Below are 17,208 nucleotides of genomic sequence, written 5' to 3'. Positions count from 1 at the left end.
TTATATTTTTTAATGTTCAAATAAATGCATGTAGAGAGATTCTGCTTCTTTTTTCATAGACATGTAATCACGATTCCACCCTAGTATATCGCTTTCGCCCTCGTGACATCACTACGTCCACGCATCACAGAGCACATTCCCTCGATTTAGGGCGTTTGCAATTCGGCATAGCTTGTGAAGGGTGCCCTGAAGAAATACAACAAAGTAATGAAACGTGCCGTTGCGCACGTTGAATAGAAGAAATAAACATAATTGCACCCGTCTCCGTCAGTTGTATATCACTCAATCGATCTTTTCATTACTCGGCGTGGTTGCTTAGTGGCTTTGGCGTTGCGCTGCTGAGCACAAAGTCACGGCAGCAAATCCCCGCGGCGGTGGCCGCATTTATATGAGAGTGAAATGCAAAAAAAAAACACCCGTGTAACGTGCATTGGGCACGTTAAAGAATCCCAGGTGCTCCAAATTAATCCTAAGTCCCCCCACTACGGCGTGCCTCTGCATCATTCCGTGGTTTTTGACACGTGACAGCCAAGAATATCTTCTAACCTACAGCATCGATTCATATGGCTTCCATTTGTATATGAAAACATTTTTGCATGCGGAGACACGCAAATGTGCTGAGAATGCATACATATTTTGCATAAATGTCAATATAGCATGTATACGTCATGGTAATGTGAAGAGGGTGACTAGAACTATTCGCATGTAGGCAATGAGATGCGTGGCCTAAAACCATAGACTAAAATGCAACATAAAACACAGAAAATGCGTATGCCCTCTCAGCACAGCGACACACATTTACAGAAATCAATAAAACCAGCCAGCATAAGCAGAAAAAGCTTGTTTCTTATCGAAAGTAGTCATGTGTTCGCGTCTTGTGTCCTCAGATCTCTTTGAGTATCTAGACAATTCTAACGTCTGTTTTTCGCCTGTCCGAAAGAATTATACGCAATCTTTATATATATTATATATATACACACACACCATATGTGTAATCTCATTCAATTTTCAGACCCGTGCAAGTACTGACACTTTTCCTTTGGGTTCATGGGTGAACCAGGGTGGCAATTAAACGCTTCGGCGAACTCTGGCGAATTTCTAAGGAGAGCATTGCAGGTTGTCGAGCGGAACTGAGCCGCCGGCAACTCACACAATATACGGCACACGGTGAGAAAAAAGACCTGTTCATCGGTGTAGTTTCTGGAAACGACCTTGCCACGGTCTACTGCCGTCGTGGCGAGAAACCTATTGTGTGCTATCTCGAGCGCGCCAAGGTCCGAAAGAAGAGAGCCGCCGTGGTGGGCTTCCTGACAATGACGATATTTTTCTGGCTCGTCCTGTTTTCCCGACGATAACATCGACTGCGTGGCAACCGTGCCATTGGCCCGAACCATGCGCCCAGTCTCGTCGATGGCCTTCAATACCTGGCTGGTGTACAGGTAGCCTAGGCCACCATAGAACATGGAACGTGAGCCGTGGGGGTAGTAGACCGGGTTGGTGAGGGCACTTATGGCTACACGGACTTCGTTGGTCAGGTAGTCGTAGTCGGCGAGCGAGAAGGAGATCATGTTGTGCAAACTGACGGTGGCTTCGTACAGACCAGTTCCATTGAGTTCATGCAACATGTTGTGCGATTGGATCCAGCTGACCAAGAAAGAGGACTCCCTGGCATGCGGAAACAGGTGGTACGTTGTTTCCAGCGTGTCGTCATCGAAGTATTTATTCTCGGGCCAGATATTGGTGCTCACAGCGCGAAGTTTTTTCACGGCCTCGCTCTTACCCTGCGCATCGAACAGAGACGAGCCGTTGACCTTCTCGATGACCGCATTCACTAGGCCCGCCATGTCCAAGTCCAGAGCGCGCCGGTCGTCGGCGTTCAGGTGCTTCCTCACGTAGATGGACGCGAGCAGAGGTCTGTAAACGGTCTCCACGTATCGAGAACAATACACGGACACGTAAGGCATAGCGTACCAGCGACCGGAAAAGGCCATCTCCAGCGGGGTCTTGTCGATGGTCAATGCGTGCAGCTGCAGGAACTCCCAGGACATTTGGCGAATTAGGTCCGCGTCGCTGTACTTAGAGAAGAGGCCCCCGATTGACTCGAGGAGCGATGGATCGGAGACCAACACTTCCGTCCCCTCAGAGACGGGTCCGTTGGAGCGAAGGTTCACGTGTTCGCGCAGGAATCGCAACCAGCTGGACGAATTGAGGCGTCTGCCCGTGTAGTTTCCGAGCTTGCCTACAACTGTAGACATTGGCGACTTGGGGCTCTTTTTGACCACGGCCAGCAGCGTCTGGATGACGTTCCTCTGAAGCGTGGCGCTCTCGTACATCTGCGTGACGAAGGGATTTCGGCTGGTACTGTTTTCGCCGTACAGCATCACGTAGTGGCTCTTCCAGTACTGAACGTAGGCATCTCGCTCCAAGAGGTGCTTGTGGTTCATGTTAAGGAAAACCATTTGATCTTGGTCGCCGCTGCAGAAAATTAGTCTGTACCGATTTCTTGCCACCGGATCCTCGGCCAACCGCAGCGTCATCCAGAAGGTCATTTGCCATTTATAGGCCAGGCGAACGAGCACGCCAAGGGCACTCACATTCGCTGGCGGATCATAGGGCCAGTACAAGTTTAACTGCTTCATGAAATTTAGAAGCGTTGTAGCATCGTGAGGTGTGGCGTTGCGGTCGGCCATACAGCTGTCCAGCAAAGAAAGAGCCTGCATAGAGGGATGAGAGGTTGTAAACAGCATATTTCGAGCTCTATCAGGAGAACACGATTAACGTACTTCTTAAAATTTGCGTTGTTTAGCTAGCAATAATTAAACACGCGACACATGCATAGTGTGGCGGATAATTCAACTGAGTCTGCAGCGGTTACTCTAGCATTCCTCGCGTAGGCACCGTGGCACCTGGACAATGGCGTTGCGGCGACAACTACAACAAACAGCTCTAACAGCATTTACGAGCAGGCATGGCGTTACGACAGTGGCGTGAGTTCCTTGCCTATTTTTACCGTTTTCCGCTCTGCAAACGTGGCCTGTATGACCGCTATGTGACAATAAGCGCGCCTTTATTATATTTTTTTCACTGAACGGCGCGAGCACGCGCGGGCGAGTGAAGGACAGTAAACGTATTCCTTCTTGCTCATAGAAAACACCGTTACCGTGATTCAAGTGAGTGGCCACATCTTCATGATTTATTATTTCCAACAGAAGCTAGGGCTGGAGAGTCACCTGTCACTGACATGTTTGCTAAATGTCCTCCACGCGATGATGTGCGCTCAACACACGGGCACAATGTGCTGTGCAGCCCGAACCAGCGACTGGGATCCCCTAGCGCGGTGGCCGCATTGCAAATACGGCGGAATCAAATAATTATCAAGTATTCAGGCCTAGGTGCAGGTTGAAGGACCTCCAGGCGGTCAAAGTTATTTCCGATACTATACCGTAATTTGTCGCATGACCAAGTAAGTGTTCCGCTGGTACACGTTAAACCCCTTCAACTAACCAGAGCGCGCACTTCTACCCCATCTTGCTTGCATGCGTCACCTTCCCCCACCGCCCTCATCCTCACCATCATGCCCTAATACACTGCAGGACGAATATCTTTCTCTGCAGCCTCCAGTTATGCCTTCCTGTGTCAGCGGATCCTTCCATATAGTTGCAAAGTACAAAAACAATTTTCAACACTGCCCTGCCCTATACAGCTGCGGTGTGTCACCCATATCATGCGCCAGTATGCCGTATCACCATTTGGTGCGTGTCGTTTTTACCGGAATGGAGACATCTCTCGGTGTACCTTGTGGGATTGATATTTCGCGAATTAGAATATGAAAGGGTGGCCGTTGTCCCTGCTTTGGGAACATGGCTCCCGTTATTATACGTAGTAGTAAGTAAGCAAAATGGGGCTTCATCACAGTGTGCTCTTCTGAGCGGCCTTACCTATTCCACAGCGTTTAATAATAATAATAATAATAATAATAATAATAATAATAATAATAATAATAATAATAATAATAATAATAATAATAATAATAATAATACTTTATTGATGACTTGAGAAACATACAGTGGAAGAATCGGGCCTGCCAAAGCCACAGTGGGCTTGAACGGCAGTGCCTGGCAGACAGCGATAGAGCCATCAGTAACTCGTTATTAAACAGTGAAACACACACACACACACACACAAACACACACACAAACACACACACACACACACACACACACGCACACACACACACGCACGCACGCACACACACAAACACACACACAAACACACACACACACACACGCACACGCACACGCACACGCACACACACACGCACACACACACACACACACACACACACACACATGACAGGCTTCCAATCACGCATTCATGTGTCTAAGAGCCTTTCTAAGACCATATTTCGTTTTCGCATCTTGTATGCTTTGAGGAAGTAGATTAAACATTGCTGGGACATAGTAGTTACGAAGTCTTCGACCATATCTCGTCTTACAGCGGGGTGTAATGTAAGGATTCTTTGGTCTCAGGGAACGGACAGGCACATAAGGAATTTTACACTGACTTAACCAAAAATATTTTAAGATAACAGTTTCAAGCAGCAATGAATTGAAATCAGGTAAAGACAAAGTTTTGAACACATCTGATTTGGGGGAGACATCATAAGCAACATGCTTCAGAATGACACGAAGGACGGACTTGACCCGGCTTACCAAATGTTGAGCGCCATGACCATATGTAGATATCCCATACCGGATTACACTGTAGCATAAGGCATGTACTACAAGCTTTCGGACAGACAATGGCATGTAAAATTTTATGTTATACAAAACACAAGACACTGCGCGAAGTTTTTGACAAATATATGCGAAATGAGAGTTCCAGGATAAATCACTGTCAAAAAAGACACCAAGGTATCTAATTGAACAAGCGTATTGCACAGGGGCACACGAACAGGGATTGGAATGTGATGTGTGCAAATATAACGGGGAGGATAGGGTAACTTGCTTGACAGGGTTGTGAAAACAGATTAGTTGAGTTTTGGACGCATTTATATGGACTACATTATTGTGAAACCAGTCCATCACTCTTGTTGTTGCCATTTGTAAAGAAGAGATGGCGTCAGTGTAACTTCGAGCGTGTGAAACAAGGACAGTGTCATCAGCATACTGATATAATTTGACGTTCACAACATTAGATAAATCATTAAAATATAAGTTAAATAATAACGGACTTAAAATTGAACCCTGGGGGACGCCAGCTTTAATTTCGGTCAGGCTGCTACGAAATTTTCCAATAGACACAAGTTGTTGCCTATGAGATAAGAAGTTTTTCAGAAGCCGCAAAAACGCACCCCGAAAGCCTACTAAAGAAAGTTTGGTTAGCAGTATACTATGGCAGACGCTGTCAAACGCTTTGCGGACGTCTAGAAACAGTGCACAAGCAATCTGATTGTGTTCAAACACAGAGTTTAGTGTATCGGAAAAATCTTCAAGCAGCAACTGCGTACCCCGATTCGGCACAAAACCATACTGGCTAGGAGATAACACGCGATGATTGCTTAAAAAGCTGCTCATTGTCTTGAGCAGATGTTTTTCCAATATCTGCCCAATGCATGAAAGGATAGAAATAGGCCGGTAGTTTTCAATATTGTTGCGTGCGCCACTTTTAAAAAGAGGAATGACCAGCGCATTCTTCAGATTATCGGGAATGATACCAGTGGTAATAATATTGTTTAAAATGAGTAGTAGCACATCTTTTATTGCTTCGAAAGTTCTGCGCAGCTCTAATATTGAAATACCATCAATTCCAGGAGATTTATTTGGTTTTAGACTGAAAAGGATTCATTTGAGGTCATGTTCCGAAAACATGGGAAGAAGGGCGGATTCTGAAATACTAGTTTGCAATGTGCAAGTATCTGGATGAGGTCTCGCTACACCAGACACTTCTGAAAAAAATGAGTTAAAATCATTAGCGGTGGCAGTACCATTTGAAGAAATATGAGACATCAGATCAACATGGCGATTAGCGTTTACATCACCACCTCTAAGATTGTTAATTAGGGACCATGTTTTCCTGCTGTCACAACGAGCGTCCGTGAATTTTGCTCGTAAGTTATTGCGTTTTGCTATACATATCATAGCATTGACCTTATTTCGAAGCTCTTTGTACCGAAGCCGCAAATCAGTACAATTAGGACTTCTCTTTGTTTGAACCCATAACAAGTCTTTTGCTTGTATTGCCGTGAGTATTTCTGACGACATCCATTTTTGGTCCAATTTACGTTGTTTGATTTTACAGACCCGTGTAGCTGCAAGCCAGAAATCGGTGAATAGTGTTACAAAGTTGTCATAGGCGTCGCCTGGAGGAACAGTCATCAAAAAGTTATGCCAGTTGTGATTCATTACAAATTTTTCGAAAGCCAAGGGGTCAACAAATTATATTTGTTTGACTTCGTTTGGAGCGACCAAGTTGGTAGTGTCATCTGTTAGAGAGCAGCAGGCCATGTAATGATCAGCAAGTTTCGTGATAATACCGGCAGATTTGACACTTAAGTTATGTGCACGTATATTTATGTGATCTATGCAAGATGTGACAAGATGACCAGCAAGGAATTCGCGTGTAGGTTCACAGATCGTGTTTTGCAAGCCCCATTTAGAAATGACGTCCAAATAATTGCCAACTGTCGTTGCTGAAGGGCGTAAGGTATCTATGTTGACATCCCCAATTAGGCAAACATGGTCCATTGACGACATCGAGGCCATGGCAGTATCAAGTTCATCCAGGAATATACAACCGTTGCAACACGGTGGGCGATAAACCGCAAGCAGAATTAGAGACAAGGAAGGTGCGCAAAGACGCACTGCCACAATTTCAGCTTGGGAAAACGAGAAAGTCAGCTCAGTTGTTGCCCATGCGTCCCGGATGAAAACTGCCACGCCTCCTCCCCTTTTAATTGGCCTAGTGTATGAAAAAACTTGGTATCCAATAATATGATACTGATTGATGCAGGCGGACGGAATGTTAATCTCGTTAAGCATGATCGCATCGAAATAGGAGTTGAAAGGAGTAATTAAGGCCTGAAAATGGTCCCAATGTTTTCTAATACTACGAATGTTGACGTGAACAGCTCGGACGGCGCAACCTATAGGATTTGGGAAGAAACTAAGAACCTCGTTTAGATTAGTACATGTCTTGAAGGCAACTTTGTTCATGCTCATGCAATACTCTCGAGATCAGATGCCTTATTGATATGCAGAATAGGTGCATCTTCATCCCTCTTAGCCAGTATCCTGCCGTTTTTGGTCCAAACGAATTTAAATTTTGATTCTTTGCCTTTCTGCCTTGCCAGCCGATACAGTTCCCGTTGGGCACGCGAAAGATTATCGTTGAAGTAAAGCCGTGGAAAGGTACTGTCTTGAGCAAGGTCACGTAGGATTCCTCGTACAGCGAGCCATTGCTGTTTGGCCGACACAGTGTGCATTTGCACAAGTACTACAGGAATGGTATTGCTGCGCGCGGGAAGTCGGTGCACAGCAGGAACATCGGTAAGTTTGAATTCGGAAATGCTTAGCTTCGCCGCCAGTCCTGACAAGAAGGAAGGCAAATCCTCGTTGGGGGTATATTGCAGGCCATGAATCTCGAAATTGCAGCGTCGGCTGTATTGCTCTAATTCGCTAAGTTCAGAGCCAACCTTCTCAAGCAACTCAGCCTGGGCAGCAATCTTAGAGGAGAGTGTATCTACTTGCGTGCCAAGCTCGCCGACTGCTATCTGGTTCGCAGTTACTGTCGATGACACCGATTCATATTTAACAGCAAGGGAATCGAGCGACCCCTGTATCTGCAGAACAGTTTCTGCAGTTTTTTCTCCGATAGCTTTGAAGGTCAGTAGTTCTTCCACTCGACTAGCCAACATTTCAACAGTAGTCGTCAGCCGGTCCAGTTTATCGTTTACAGTCAAAAGTTGCTGTTCAAGTACTCCATCACCCGATTTATTACCCATTGAAGGTTGCTTGACGGTTTGCGTCTTGCATGCCGAGCATACCCAAGACCCCCGTTTTGCTGCCGACATTGTCGAAAAAGTTGAGGGTGACGGCGATTGTTGCCATAGCGCCATAAAGCCAGGCCGGCTTAGAAGGAACTACGGAGCTTGCATTGATTCACTTGTGCCTTCTTGTAATACAGTACAAGATCATGTGCAGTGTGTTCCAGTGTTAAAAGGGACACATCAGCCTCTGCCATTTCTTTTTGCCCAATCGCTATACTGTACGATCACCCGGCTTTGCAACCGCTGACGCGTGCTTGGTGGCACTGGTACTTTTCTACACACCTGTGGTGTGCACATACATATTTTCAGCCATCTCTTGCAGCTAGAGCGCTAGAGAATTCATAGCAGCAACTTAGAGTGTGTCCTTTGACAGGGAACCACACTGTGCAGGAAACTTCCGGCAAAATATTTTCTGTACGCCGATTTGTATAAATAACAAAACATATCTTGCTAGCCTTTCCAGGTTTCACTGTTACAAAAACAAAAAAGGGGACACAGGTGCACGTTAAGCCTAGCTTCCCTTTTTAGTAAATATGCAAGCCAAAACCATGGTCCGAAGTGGAAGCAGTAAAGACTAACAGTAGAAACGACATTTTTCAAAACGAACAACCTTCAGCATGGTTGAAAGTTGAAAATGCTCTAGCGCGCGTGAAACCTTCGATTGCAACAAAATGAATTTAGGCCAAGTACTTAACACCGCAGATGGTCTCATATAGTTCTTTGAGAGACGAGGGTTTGTCCCCCTGACAAGTCATGCGCGCACGCAGGATCGCTGGACTAGTACCGTTTACACAGAGCATGGGGTCATCTATGATCATGGGCATACCCCACAAAGTGATTAAACCACCAGTATTTACGTTCACAACCCGGAACGAGGTATGTCGCTGTCGGACTCGTGGGGACAATGGTTGCCTTCGTTTGGCTGTATTTACGGAACGTCGGCCATATATAGTCGCCAACATCTTAGCAGTCAATCCAGAGTCGTGATAAAATTGTGATACCACCAGGGACCTAACTGTCAGTGCCTTGGGTCACGTTTAATGAAATACAGCTCGGTGAACAACTTTCTGTCAACGCTCATCACCTCTCCTCGTGCAGTTAGTTGCATGTGGAATCGACGTAGGCAGCGCGGGAGCAGTGCAACGTCTACACTTGGCTTGTCTTCCGCCAACAGCAGGTATAAAGTGGCTCAGAAGGTGGTGTCGTTACCGCTGTCCATTGACACCCACGCATCGGTGCTCGACTGGACAGGCAATGTAAATGTGCATTAGGCTACGCGTGGATTTTCCTATTGTGATAATCTTGCACACACCCATTGTACTGGGTGTTATAAGTATGCATGGGGGTTATAAATGTGCAATGGAAGATGCAAACACTAAAGACAGCCTTTTAGCACTCTTGACTGTCTTAAAATGTGTATTGTGTATATGAAAGCTACTGAGCGCAACTGAACGCGAAACACAAAGACAACGAGGCGTTTACTAATCTGAACGCGTAGAAAGTCATAAAGACTACTTTGTTCTCAAACCAAAGACGCGTCCAGTAGGCAGCTCATGAGGCCTCTGCATGGAGCACGTCGTCCTGTAAAAGTCTAAACAAAGGTAGCAGATGCACCTGACGTCCTTAAAATAAAATTTCTGCTGTAACTGATTACCTTGCGGCGCGCAGTGCCTCCGGCGGTGCTCTCCTGCAGTAGGTGCCTCAGTTCATGCATCCAGCGCACGACGACCTCACTGATGGCGGTCTTGACCACCTCGCGGTAGCCCTCAGGCGGCTCCCAGGCCGAGCATACGTGGGCCTCGAAGTCGTCGCAGCGCCTGACCGAGCTGTTGACCCGATAGGACAGGTAGAGCGCGTGTAGACGGCAGTCGCTGGTCAGGCAGACCCGTGCTTGATGGCTGCTCTCGGGCTCCTGTAGCGTGACCAGCCACACGACGAGCACCGCTGACGCCAAGTACAGGGCCGCCACGACAATAAATACGGTCGTGGACAGTCGGTTGAAGGTCTGCTCAATGTTCGGGCTCGCCGCTTCGAAGGCACCCGTGGGCAAGACTTGCCCTGGCTGGCCGTGTAAGCGGAATACAGGGAAAGCGAGATTCCGGAAGAATAAATAACAATGAGGGGCGACATCACAGCAAAGAACGGCATACCAGCACGAAAAACATGAAATAAAAAATAGCACAGGATAAACCAAGACGTAAGACACATACAGTCACTCACTGACAACTGTTCCATGCCCAATCCGCCCAAGGCGTCAATTAAAACAAGTCAAGCATGGACTTCAACTTAAGGTGTGTTCTTGAATACGGGGGTTAAAGTTATGTATTGAAGGCGCAAACTAGGCTTTGCGGCAATAGAACGCCCTGAAATGTGTCCGCGACAGATATGAAAAATTAAATATCCTATAAGCGTCTAAACTGAGGTGCGTACTCAGCAGTGCGAATGGCCGAAAGCGTGAAATCCTGTGATGTGTCTTACTAGGTTCCAAACAAAGAAAAAAATTAGTGACGTTTCATTGCGTGAACGCACGTCACGCGCAAGCGTGTGGAGGCGGCGGACATGCACGGTGAGCACCATGGCGTGAAAGCACAAACAGAAATGCCACGAACGTGGTCGTGGACGCTACACTAGAGAGGCTTACATTGTCCGGTATTCGGTAAACGCAGGCGAACTGGACGTGGGGGCGGAGGGGCGCAGGCGTAAACGTGAGCGGCCTAGTAGAGCAGTCTGCATGGTGCAGCGAACTGCTCGCATAGCTCAACCAGATACACACAGCTAATAATGCAGTAAGCAAGTGTAGTTTAACGCGATATTGTTATGGAGCCCCTGTCGCAGAAAATCCGGCGTCAGACGTCATTTCGCCAAAAAAGAATTGGAATATTCCGAACCACGCATATCCAGCCACTTCTCCACCGCCAAAGTTGCTCAAACCTTGTCTTTCCATCTTTACACAGTTATTTCTCAGAAATGTAAGAACGGCAGCCCACAAAAGGTGTGTGATGAAAAAAAAAAAAACGCACACTGTGCACGTTCTCTATGTTAGTTCTTCACAGACTGAAATATTGGAAGTACGAAACAATAACAGGAGATCGACCCACGCACGAGGCCTCATTTATACCATGAAGTTCGCCTTCGTGCAAAGCGTTCGCAGCCAGCGGTTCCATGTAAACATTAGAGTTACATAAGCTGCACTTGACTGGAAGAATAAAAAGCAGTAAGGAGTCTCATCATGCTTTTTGCGTGATAACTGATTTGCGGAAATTCGTTTATCATCCATGTAAGTTTGTATGAGTACATGAGCATTTGCATGGGGAGTGATGGATACTTTGAATGTGTGCTTTTTAGAGAAGTGAGTGAACACGAGTCACTAAGGTGGCAGCTGCGTGTCGGGTTTCGAATAAACGTAAAGAATCCCAGAATGCTTACATTGATGGGAAAGCGTCAAATGGCTCATTGAGCGAAACGGCAGCGTCCGGCGTCTGTACACGGGAGACTGCGCATAAATTTCCATTGGCTACGATGCCACGTAACGAGAGCACCTCAACGGAACAGAGCGGGCGAAAGGGGACGCCTGCTGCCGCAGCAGAGCGTCAGGCGTAGCGTGAGGGGAGAGGGAATCGTAGCGAATCACGTCACCCTCCTTCTCACTCTCGGAAGCCTTGAGTTATCCGCGCGTTCCTCGTCCGCGCAAGCTCTAGCCTGCATTCCACCTGCGCCTCGGCAAGGCGAAATCAAAACGCCCCAAGCGTCTCAACGCGCTCGCTTCCCCGCGAGGTGTTCATAACTCGGACCACACATCAGTGTTTAATTAATATTGCAATAATGTTTTTTAAGTGTTTAGGTGTCCTCCGATTAGTTTCATTCCAGAGCCTTCCACTAGGGACGTCTTCTCTCGCACAGCCCGTGTGTGGCGATAGGACTTCAGAACCCATAATTTAATTTATATAAGAGCACTAGGCCTGCAGCCTGTTACCAGACAATAAAGCTAAGCGGCGATATGATTTCGCACAAATGTTTACCAGATATTGAGTTTCGCGTTAAGCATGCAGCAAGAAGCGTAGCTGTGTAACAATGAGATCTGAAGAAAAAAATATGAACCGACACCCGCTTCTATCCAAGAATGCGTTTAGAATGTTTCGGAAGGTGGTTATTTTCGGCACGATGTTGCACCGTGTGTAATGAGTGGCGCTTCTCTTGCACCGTGCTTAATCCGCACGTGCAAGACAACCGGTACTTCCTCATAAACCAGTTTGGAACCCTGTGCAGCGTCTGTGCGTCTCAATGACAGCGTCTCGATATACTAGCTGTCGCGAGGCAACAATGCGAAAACGCTCACATAGCACTGTGATACTGCACAGTGCTACACCGTGGGGAAGCACCAGCTGTACCACTATTACTACCGTACCACTGGTGCCACCACAGTCTGGTACGGTACCAACGGGTGCCTTTTATGGCTTTGTTAGACTGTTAAATCTTCGGGATGGGCCCTCGAAAACAGTTCGTTGCAAAAAATCATAGTCAGTTCCCGAAGAATGTTAAACGCAATATAAAGTAAAATCTTAAACGATGGTGTTTTAGGGGTCATCCGTCAGACCAATCTGTAGGGTGACAGCGGGTCATGTCACCCATAACTGTATCCTAAAAAAATTCGCGAGTCAGATAATGTGTGTTCGTTTCTGAACTGACACGCGCATGCAAGCCGTTTCCATGAAATATAACATCGTATGGCAGGCTCAGCCGTTGACTGCAGTACGATAGTTAATCCGCAGTTTGATTGTACTGGTAAAAATGAATGTGGCCTCAACGACGAGTTATGAAGTACTACTGCAATGGAACAAGAGAAAGGAGGCAATAGGAAGTACGCACGACATACATTAGACACACAGCTGACTATTTACTCAGAAAAAAGTAGACAGGCTAAGCTAAGAGCACGCGCATAAATCACATTCTTATATAGTTTTCTGGTATGATTTGGTTTACTATTGCTAGTTCACAAAACGCGTAGTTAGTCCTGTACCTCTATCTAAAGAAGTTGGTTGCAAGTCCAGCAAGTATCCCGTGTTCCTCTTAGCCTTGCACTTTTCCATTGCTTAGAACACACTTGACATTGTAAGCAATCGTGTACATATAGCTCAAGCGTCAATCGAACCGCAGCTGAAACGTGTGCATATGTTGTGGCACTTCAAACTCAGCTTCACTGCTGTGCAATACACTCGCTCTAAGCTGAGGAACACCGTCAGAAAGCAAAAGGCAACAGCACCCAGACAGCTGCGCAATACAAAACGCAAACAGCGGTGTGCATGATTCGCAAAGGAAGTGCACCTACTGCCCGTCGTGTCCACCTTTATGCCGTTCATTCTGGTATTTCTTACGGACTATGCGCTTTATCGGCTGGAGACCTCGTATCAGCCTGCACGGTTTCGCTTTAGTGTAAACGCAGAATAAACAAGCAGGGAACACTCACCAAGCCTTTCGACGTATCTTCTGCGGCAAGCCTTGGTCTCACTTTGATCGTGCCTCCTGCAAAACCGTGGAATGCGGGCGGCTTCGAGGGCCCGGCCAGAAGCTTCTGGACGCCGGCCTTAAATACGGACTTCTTCTGTATTCTTTCGCGTTTAAATGCATCCACTTCCTCAAGCAGGGTCCTGTTCTCTTTGAAGAGAGCATCAAACTCAGTCTTAAGAGGATGCGCTCCGGGGTGACGATGCTGGACCTTCTTGGGGAATGGGCCGTTCGAGAAACTGGGACTGCTCATAGAACTGGGGCTTGGAGAATTGACGCCCAGGTGCATTGGCGATGCTTCCGTTAATGCACGTGTGGGATGTGAAGAAGCCTCGTACTTTGGAGAGCGCTCCGAGTGACTTCCTGGGTGTGTTTGATCGGCGAAGAAAACAGGGCTCTCGGAATTTTTCTTGCCTATGACTTTCACAGAGATCCCAGCACAGCCATCACGCCCTGACTTCTCGTTCGCCGGCGAGGCACTCGCGCCTAACGGCGCAGCGCCAGGAGTCTTTCCATTGATGGGTCGTCCGCTGCGTTCGACGCCCGTTGGGTTCAGTACCTCTTCCGGTGGAGTCCCAACTGCTTTGAACGCGGCTGTACCTGGTAGCTCCATAGCACAAGCTTGGTTGTGCTGGCGCTGCTCGGGAGAGTGTACATTTTTCTTTCTGAAGCTTTCTTTGCCTTGCTTCGGCGCCGTTGACCTGGAAGCAGGAGAGGATGCGTGGCCAACCACAGGAACCGACGCCGTCGCAGTTACAGATCGACGGAGCAGAGCCTGCGGGCGACTCGGTTCCTTGTGAGACATCTGGGAATCGGGGCTGTGCCTGTCCATGGTGGAGCGCTCTGTTCACCCCAGATAATCTTGAATTTCAATGCCACTGGCTTTTGATGTTCGAAGAAAAGCCGCAGACTTGAGCTGGAGTTTCCTTCTTCAGTGCTTTATCTCGGACGTCGTTGAAAGGGTTTGCGTTCTGAGCGGCGAGAAATCGGTATCAGCGCTCGTGAGAACTGCTTCTTCTGCCTCTTCTCGCTTTTTCACAGCCCTTCCTTTTCCTCTTCATTCTGACTTCAAATATGGTAATCTACCACACTACAGGGAGAAAAAATGGTACTGGTAGCCTTTCGGTAACTTTTATAGATATGCTTAACAAAACAGCGACATGTGCCAAAGGCAGAATGCTAGTTTCCGCTCTCAGTACGCGCGTGAAGCTTTGAAAGATAGTTAAATTAACCTAAGCAGGTGCCATGCACTCGGGGAATCGATCTTATGCGAAGAATTTTTCTCGTAGGTGGCTATCCAGCATCCTTTGCGATTACTCAAAGCGTGGCCGGGTGGACCAGTGGGTTTGCGTAACAAGAACAACTATGTGACTGACGCGAGCGTGTGTTTGACGGCAACAGCAAGACGACGATTGTTTGAGGTCAACGCCATGATTTCTACTCCGGCTGTTCGAGCCGGGGCTTGCTTACATCATGCCGATTGTTGGGTTTACATTTTCATTGGATGAGCGAAAGCGACAGAAACACAGATTGCAACGTCATATCTGCGATTACGTAATATACATTCCTACGTAGTTGTGGCTATGTCACGTGGTTTACGTTAGAACGATGGTGGTGTTTTGATTCGGGTATTTAAATTCTAAAACCTATTCATCCTGCACCAAGCATGAAGGGGGTACAGCGCCGCACAGTTTCTACTTCGCGTTAGCTGCTGCGAGGAAAACACGGGGTATGCGCGCCTATCACCAAGACCCCGCAATCTTGCACAGGGTCTCCAAACACGAGCAGTTACATTAGACAGTTTTAGTACTGCGTCATGACGATACGTACGCAACACGCAAGTGCTTTGCGCAACGTAGGAGCGCGTGTCGCGTTAGCGTTTTTAGTACTGCTAAATGTCTGCGCACGTAAGAGGGTGAGCGTTAGACGCCGGGCGCGTCGGATTGCATTGGCCACGTCCGCCAATACGTCGAACCATCGGTCGAACAAGGCGCTGTTGATCTCGCTGACGTGACGTAACGTGTGGAAGCGTTCCCGCTTCGTCGAGCTATATTTATGCCTTTAAGAGACTCTACATTTAATACGGATGAAATACACGAATAATATCGAGAAAAATAAAAAGCGAGTACTTACTTTCAGTGGCTGGCACGGTCATTAGCGACGAACTGCACCAAAAGCAGGTCGAGCCTTTCGCGCAAACAACACACACTGAATGCTTTCTCAAAAACAAATTTCCTATTTTTGCTATGCATTCCCACCGCGGAGGTTCCGGGAATGGCTTCTGCGCGTTCATTTCACGCAGCAGAGCCAAATCGTAGGCCATGGAAAAGTGCAGCCTTCCGCTGGTCGCCTTTGACGCTGCCATTTTGGGAAACTCTGTTGTCTCGCGCTCTCCCGAACAAACAAGACCCACGAGCGCAGCACTAAAGGCTCCCCACGTACGCACGCAAGAATCGGATGCGTGCGTACGCAACGGCCGCGTACGCATCACGCACTGTTCGTGTTGCGTTCTGCACATGCGCACATTGAAGAACGTAGCGATCTTACGTACGCAACGCCGTTGCGGACGCTACGTACGCAGAACTAAAACTTTCTAATTATGACGCGACAGCGTCAATGGCCCCGCGTCGCAGAAAATCTGGCGTAAGCGTTCCGTGTCCAGCGTCGACCGCCGTATGGGGAATGCCTGTATATGCGCGAGCATATAAAGGAACACTAAGACCGCGTTTCTACCAGAAAGCTCGGCTTCGTGCATAGCGTTCGCCGCCAGCGTTTCCCGTAAACATTACAGTCACATAAGCTGCAGTTGCCGGGAAGCGTGAGAAGCAGTCAGGGATATTTGAATGCTATCGTGTTCCACTCTTAAAGCGAACCTTAAGCATCCTCCAAACATTCGTGTATAGAGATAGGACAGTACTTTGGATGGTCTCCCCCTCCCCATTTTTTTTCTTAATATAGTCCCCACAGCTGGGATTCGATCGCGCGATATCGTGTTCAGCAGTACAACGCGGTTTCATTTAGCCACCGCTGAAAGTTACAGAGCTGTCTAATAGGGATTGTTGTCCGAAGGGAAAACTACAACAATGAAGGAATTTCAGTGCTCGCTGTTGTGTCCACGGTGATTGAATCATTGCCCAGGAGAGATTTCTAACAACTGGCGTGCGTGGGGTTTAACGTACCTGAACACCAGCCTCACGCCGTCTGCTTTGCGTACTGTGAGTATATAGCCTCGACCGCCGAAAACTAAGAACACGTTATATTGTGGTATTTCTTATCCTGTGAGCTACAGTGTGACGAAATTTGTTTATAAAGGCATTAACGAAATGACGCAAATTCAGCGTCGTGTGTGCCGGTTTTGCATTATCGCAGAGACGAATTTAGTGCCTACTTTTAGCGAGACTTTGCCGCAGTTAGGTTCACTTTGGCGGTGCGTTCCCGGAATGTGAAGTGGGTATGTATTTATAACAACGTCACTGGTAAAACCACTATACTCGCGGACAGCTTTCTGTGGCAATGAAGGGGAAGCTATGGGCGCGTGGGCGCCAAGTAATCCGCAAGCGTTTCACAGTACTTTTGGCTGCTCGGGACAGACGCTGAATCGACGCAGGTTCACGTGCGACGGTTTCGCGTTTACCAGACCCGGAAGGGAAAAGCCACAG

At 47.5% G+C, this 17,208-nt stretch overlaps 1 protein-coding gene across 2 annotated transcripts; it reads right to left on the bottom strand.

Annotated features, from left to right (window-relative positions):
- Positions 1 to 826: 826 nt before the first annotated feature.
- Positions 827 to 15,819, bottom strand: LOC135897614 (neprilysin-like). 2 transcript variants are annotated; one of them, XM_065426294.1, is made up of 4 exons: positions 15,683 to 15,819; positions 13,512 to 14,639; positions 9,702 to 10,109; positions 827 to 2,714 (listed from the first exon to the last, which is right to left on the bottom strand). In XM_065426294.1, exons 2-4 carry the CDS (start codon positions 14,379 to 14,381, stop codon positions 1,002 to 1,004), a joined length of 2,991 nt encoding a protein of 996 aa, XP_065282366.1. In that variant the 5' UTR covers positions 14,382 to 14,639; positions 15,683 to 15,819; the 3' UTR covers positions 827 to 1,001. The 2 variants fall into 2 exon arrangements, with proteins under 2 accessions (XP_065282366.1, XP_065282367.1); XM_065426295.2 differs by lacking the exon at positions 15,683 to 15,819 and having other exon boundaries at positions 13,512 to 14,659.
- Positions 15,820 to 17,208: the final 1,389 nt, after the last annotated feature.

This window comes from Dermacentor albipictus, chromosome 4 (genome assembly GCF_038994185.2).
Source record: "Dermacentor albipictus isolate Rhodes 1998 colony chromosome 4, USDA_Dalb.pri_finalv2, whole genome shotgun sequence".
Taxonomy (NCBI): domain Eukaryota; kingdom Metazoa; phylum Arthropoda; class Arachnida; order Ixodida; family Ixodidae; genus Dermacentor; species Dermacentor albipictus.
This window is presented reverse-complemented; position numbering and strand designations above follow the sequence as displayed.

Excerpts from the sequence above, each read along its gene's own strand:
- LOC135897614 (XM_065426294.1), bottom strand. The coding sequence starts at position 14,381 with ATGGACAGGCACAGCCCCGATTCCCAGATGTCTCACAAGGAACCGAGT. Across the intron at positions 10,110-13,511 it reads AAGATACGTCGAAAGGCTTG|CCAGGGCAAGTCTTGCCCAC; the intron begins GTGAGTGTTCCC and ends TTACACGGCCAG. Across the intron at positions 2,715-9,701 it reads GAGGCACTGCGCGCCGCAAG|GCTCTTTCTTTGCTGGACAG; the intron begins GTAATCAGTTAC and ends CCCTCTATGCAG.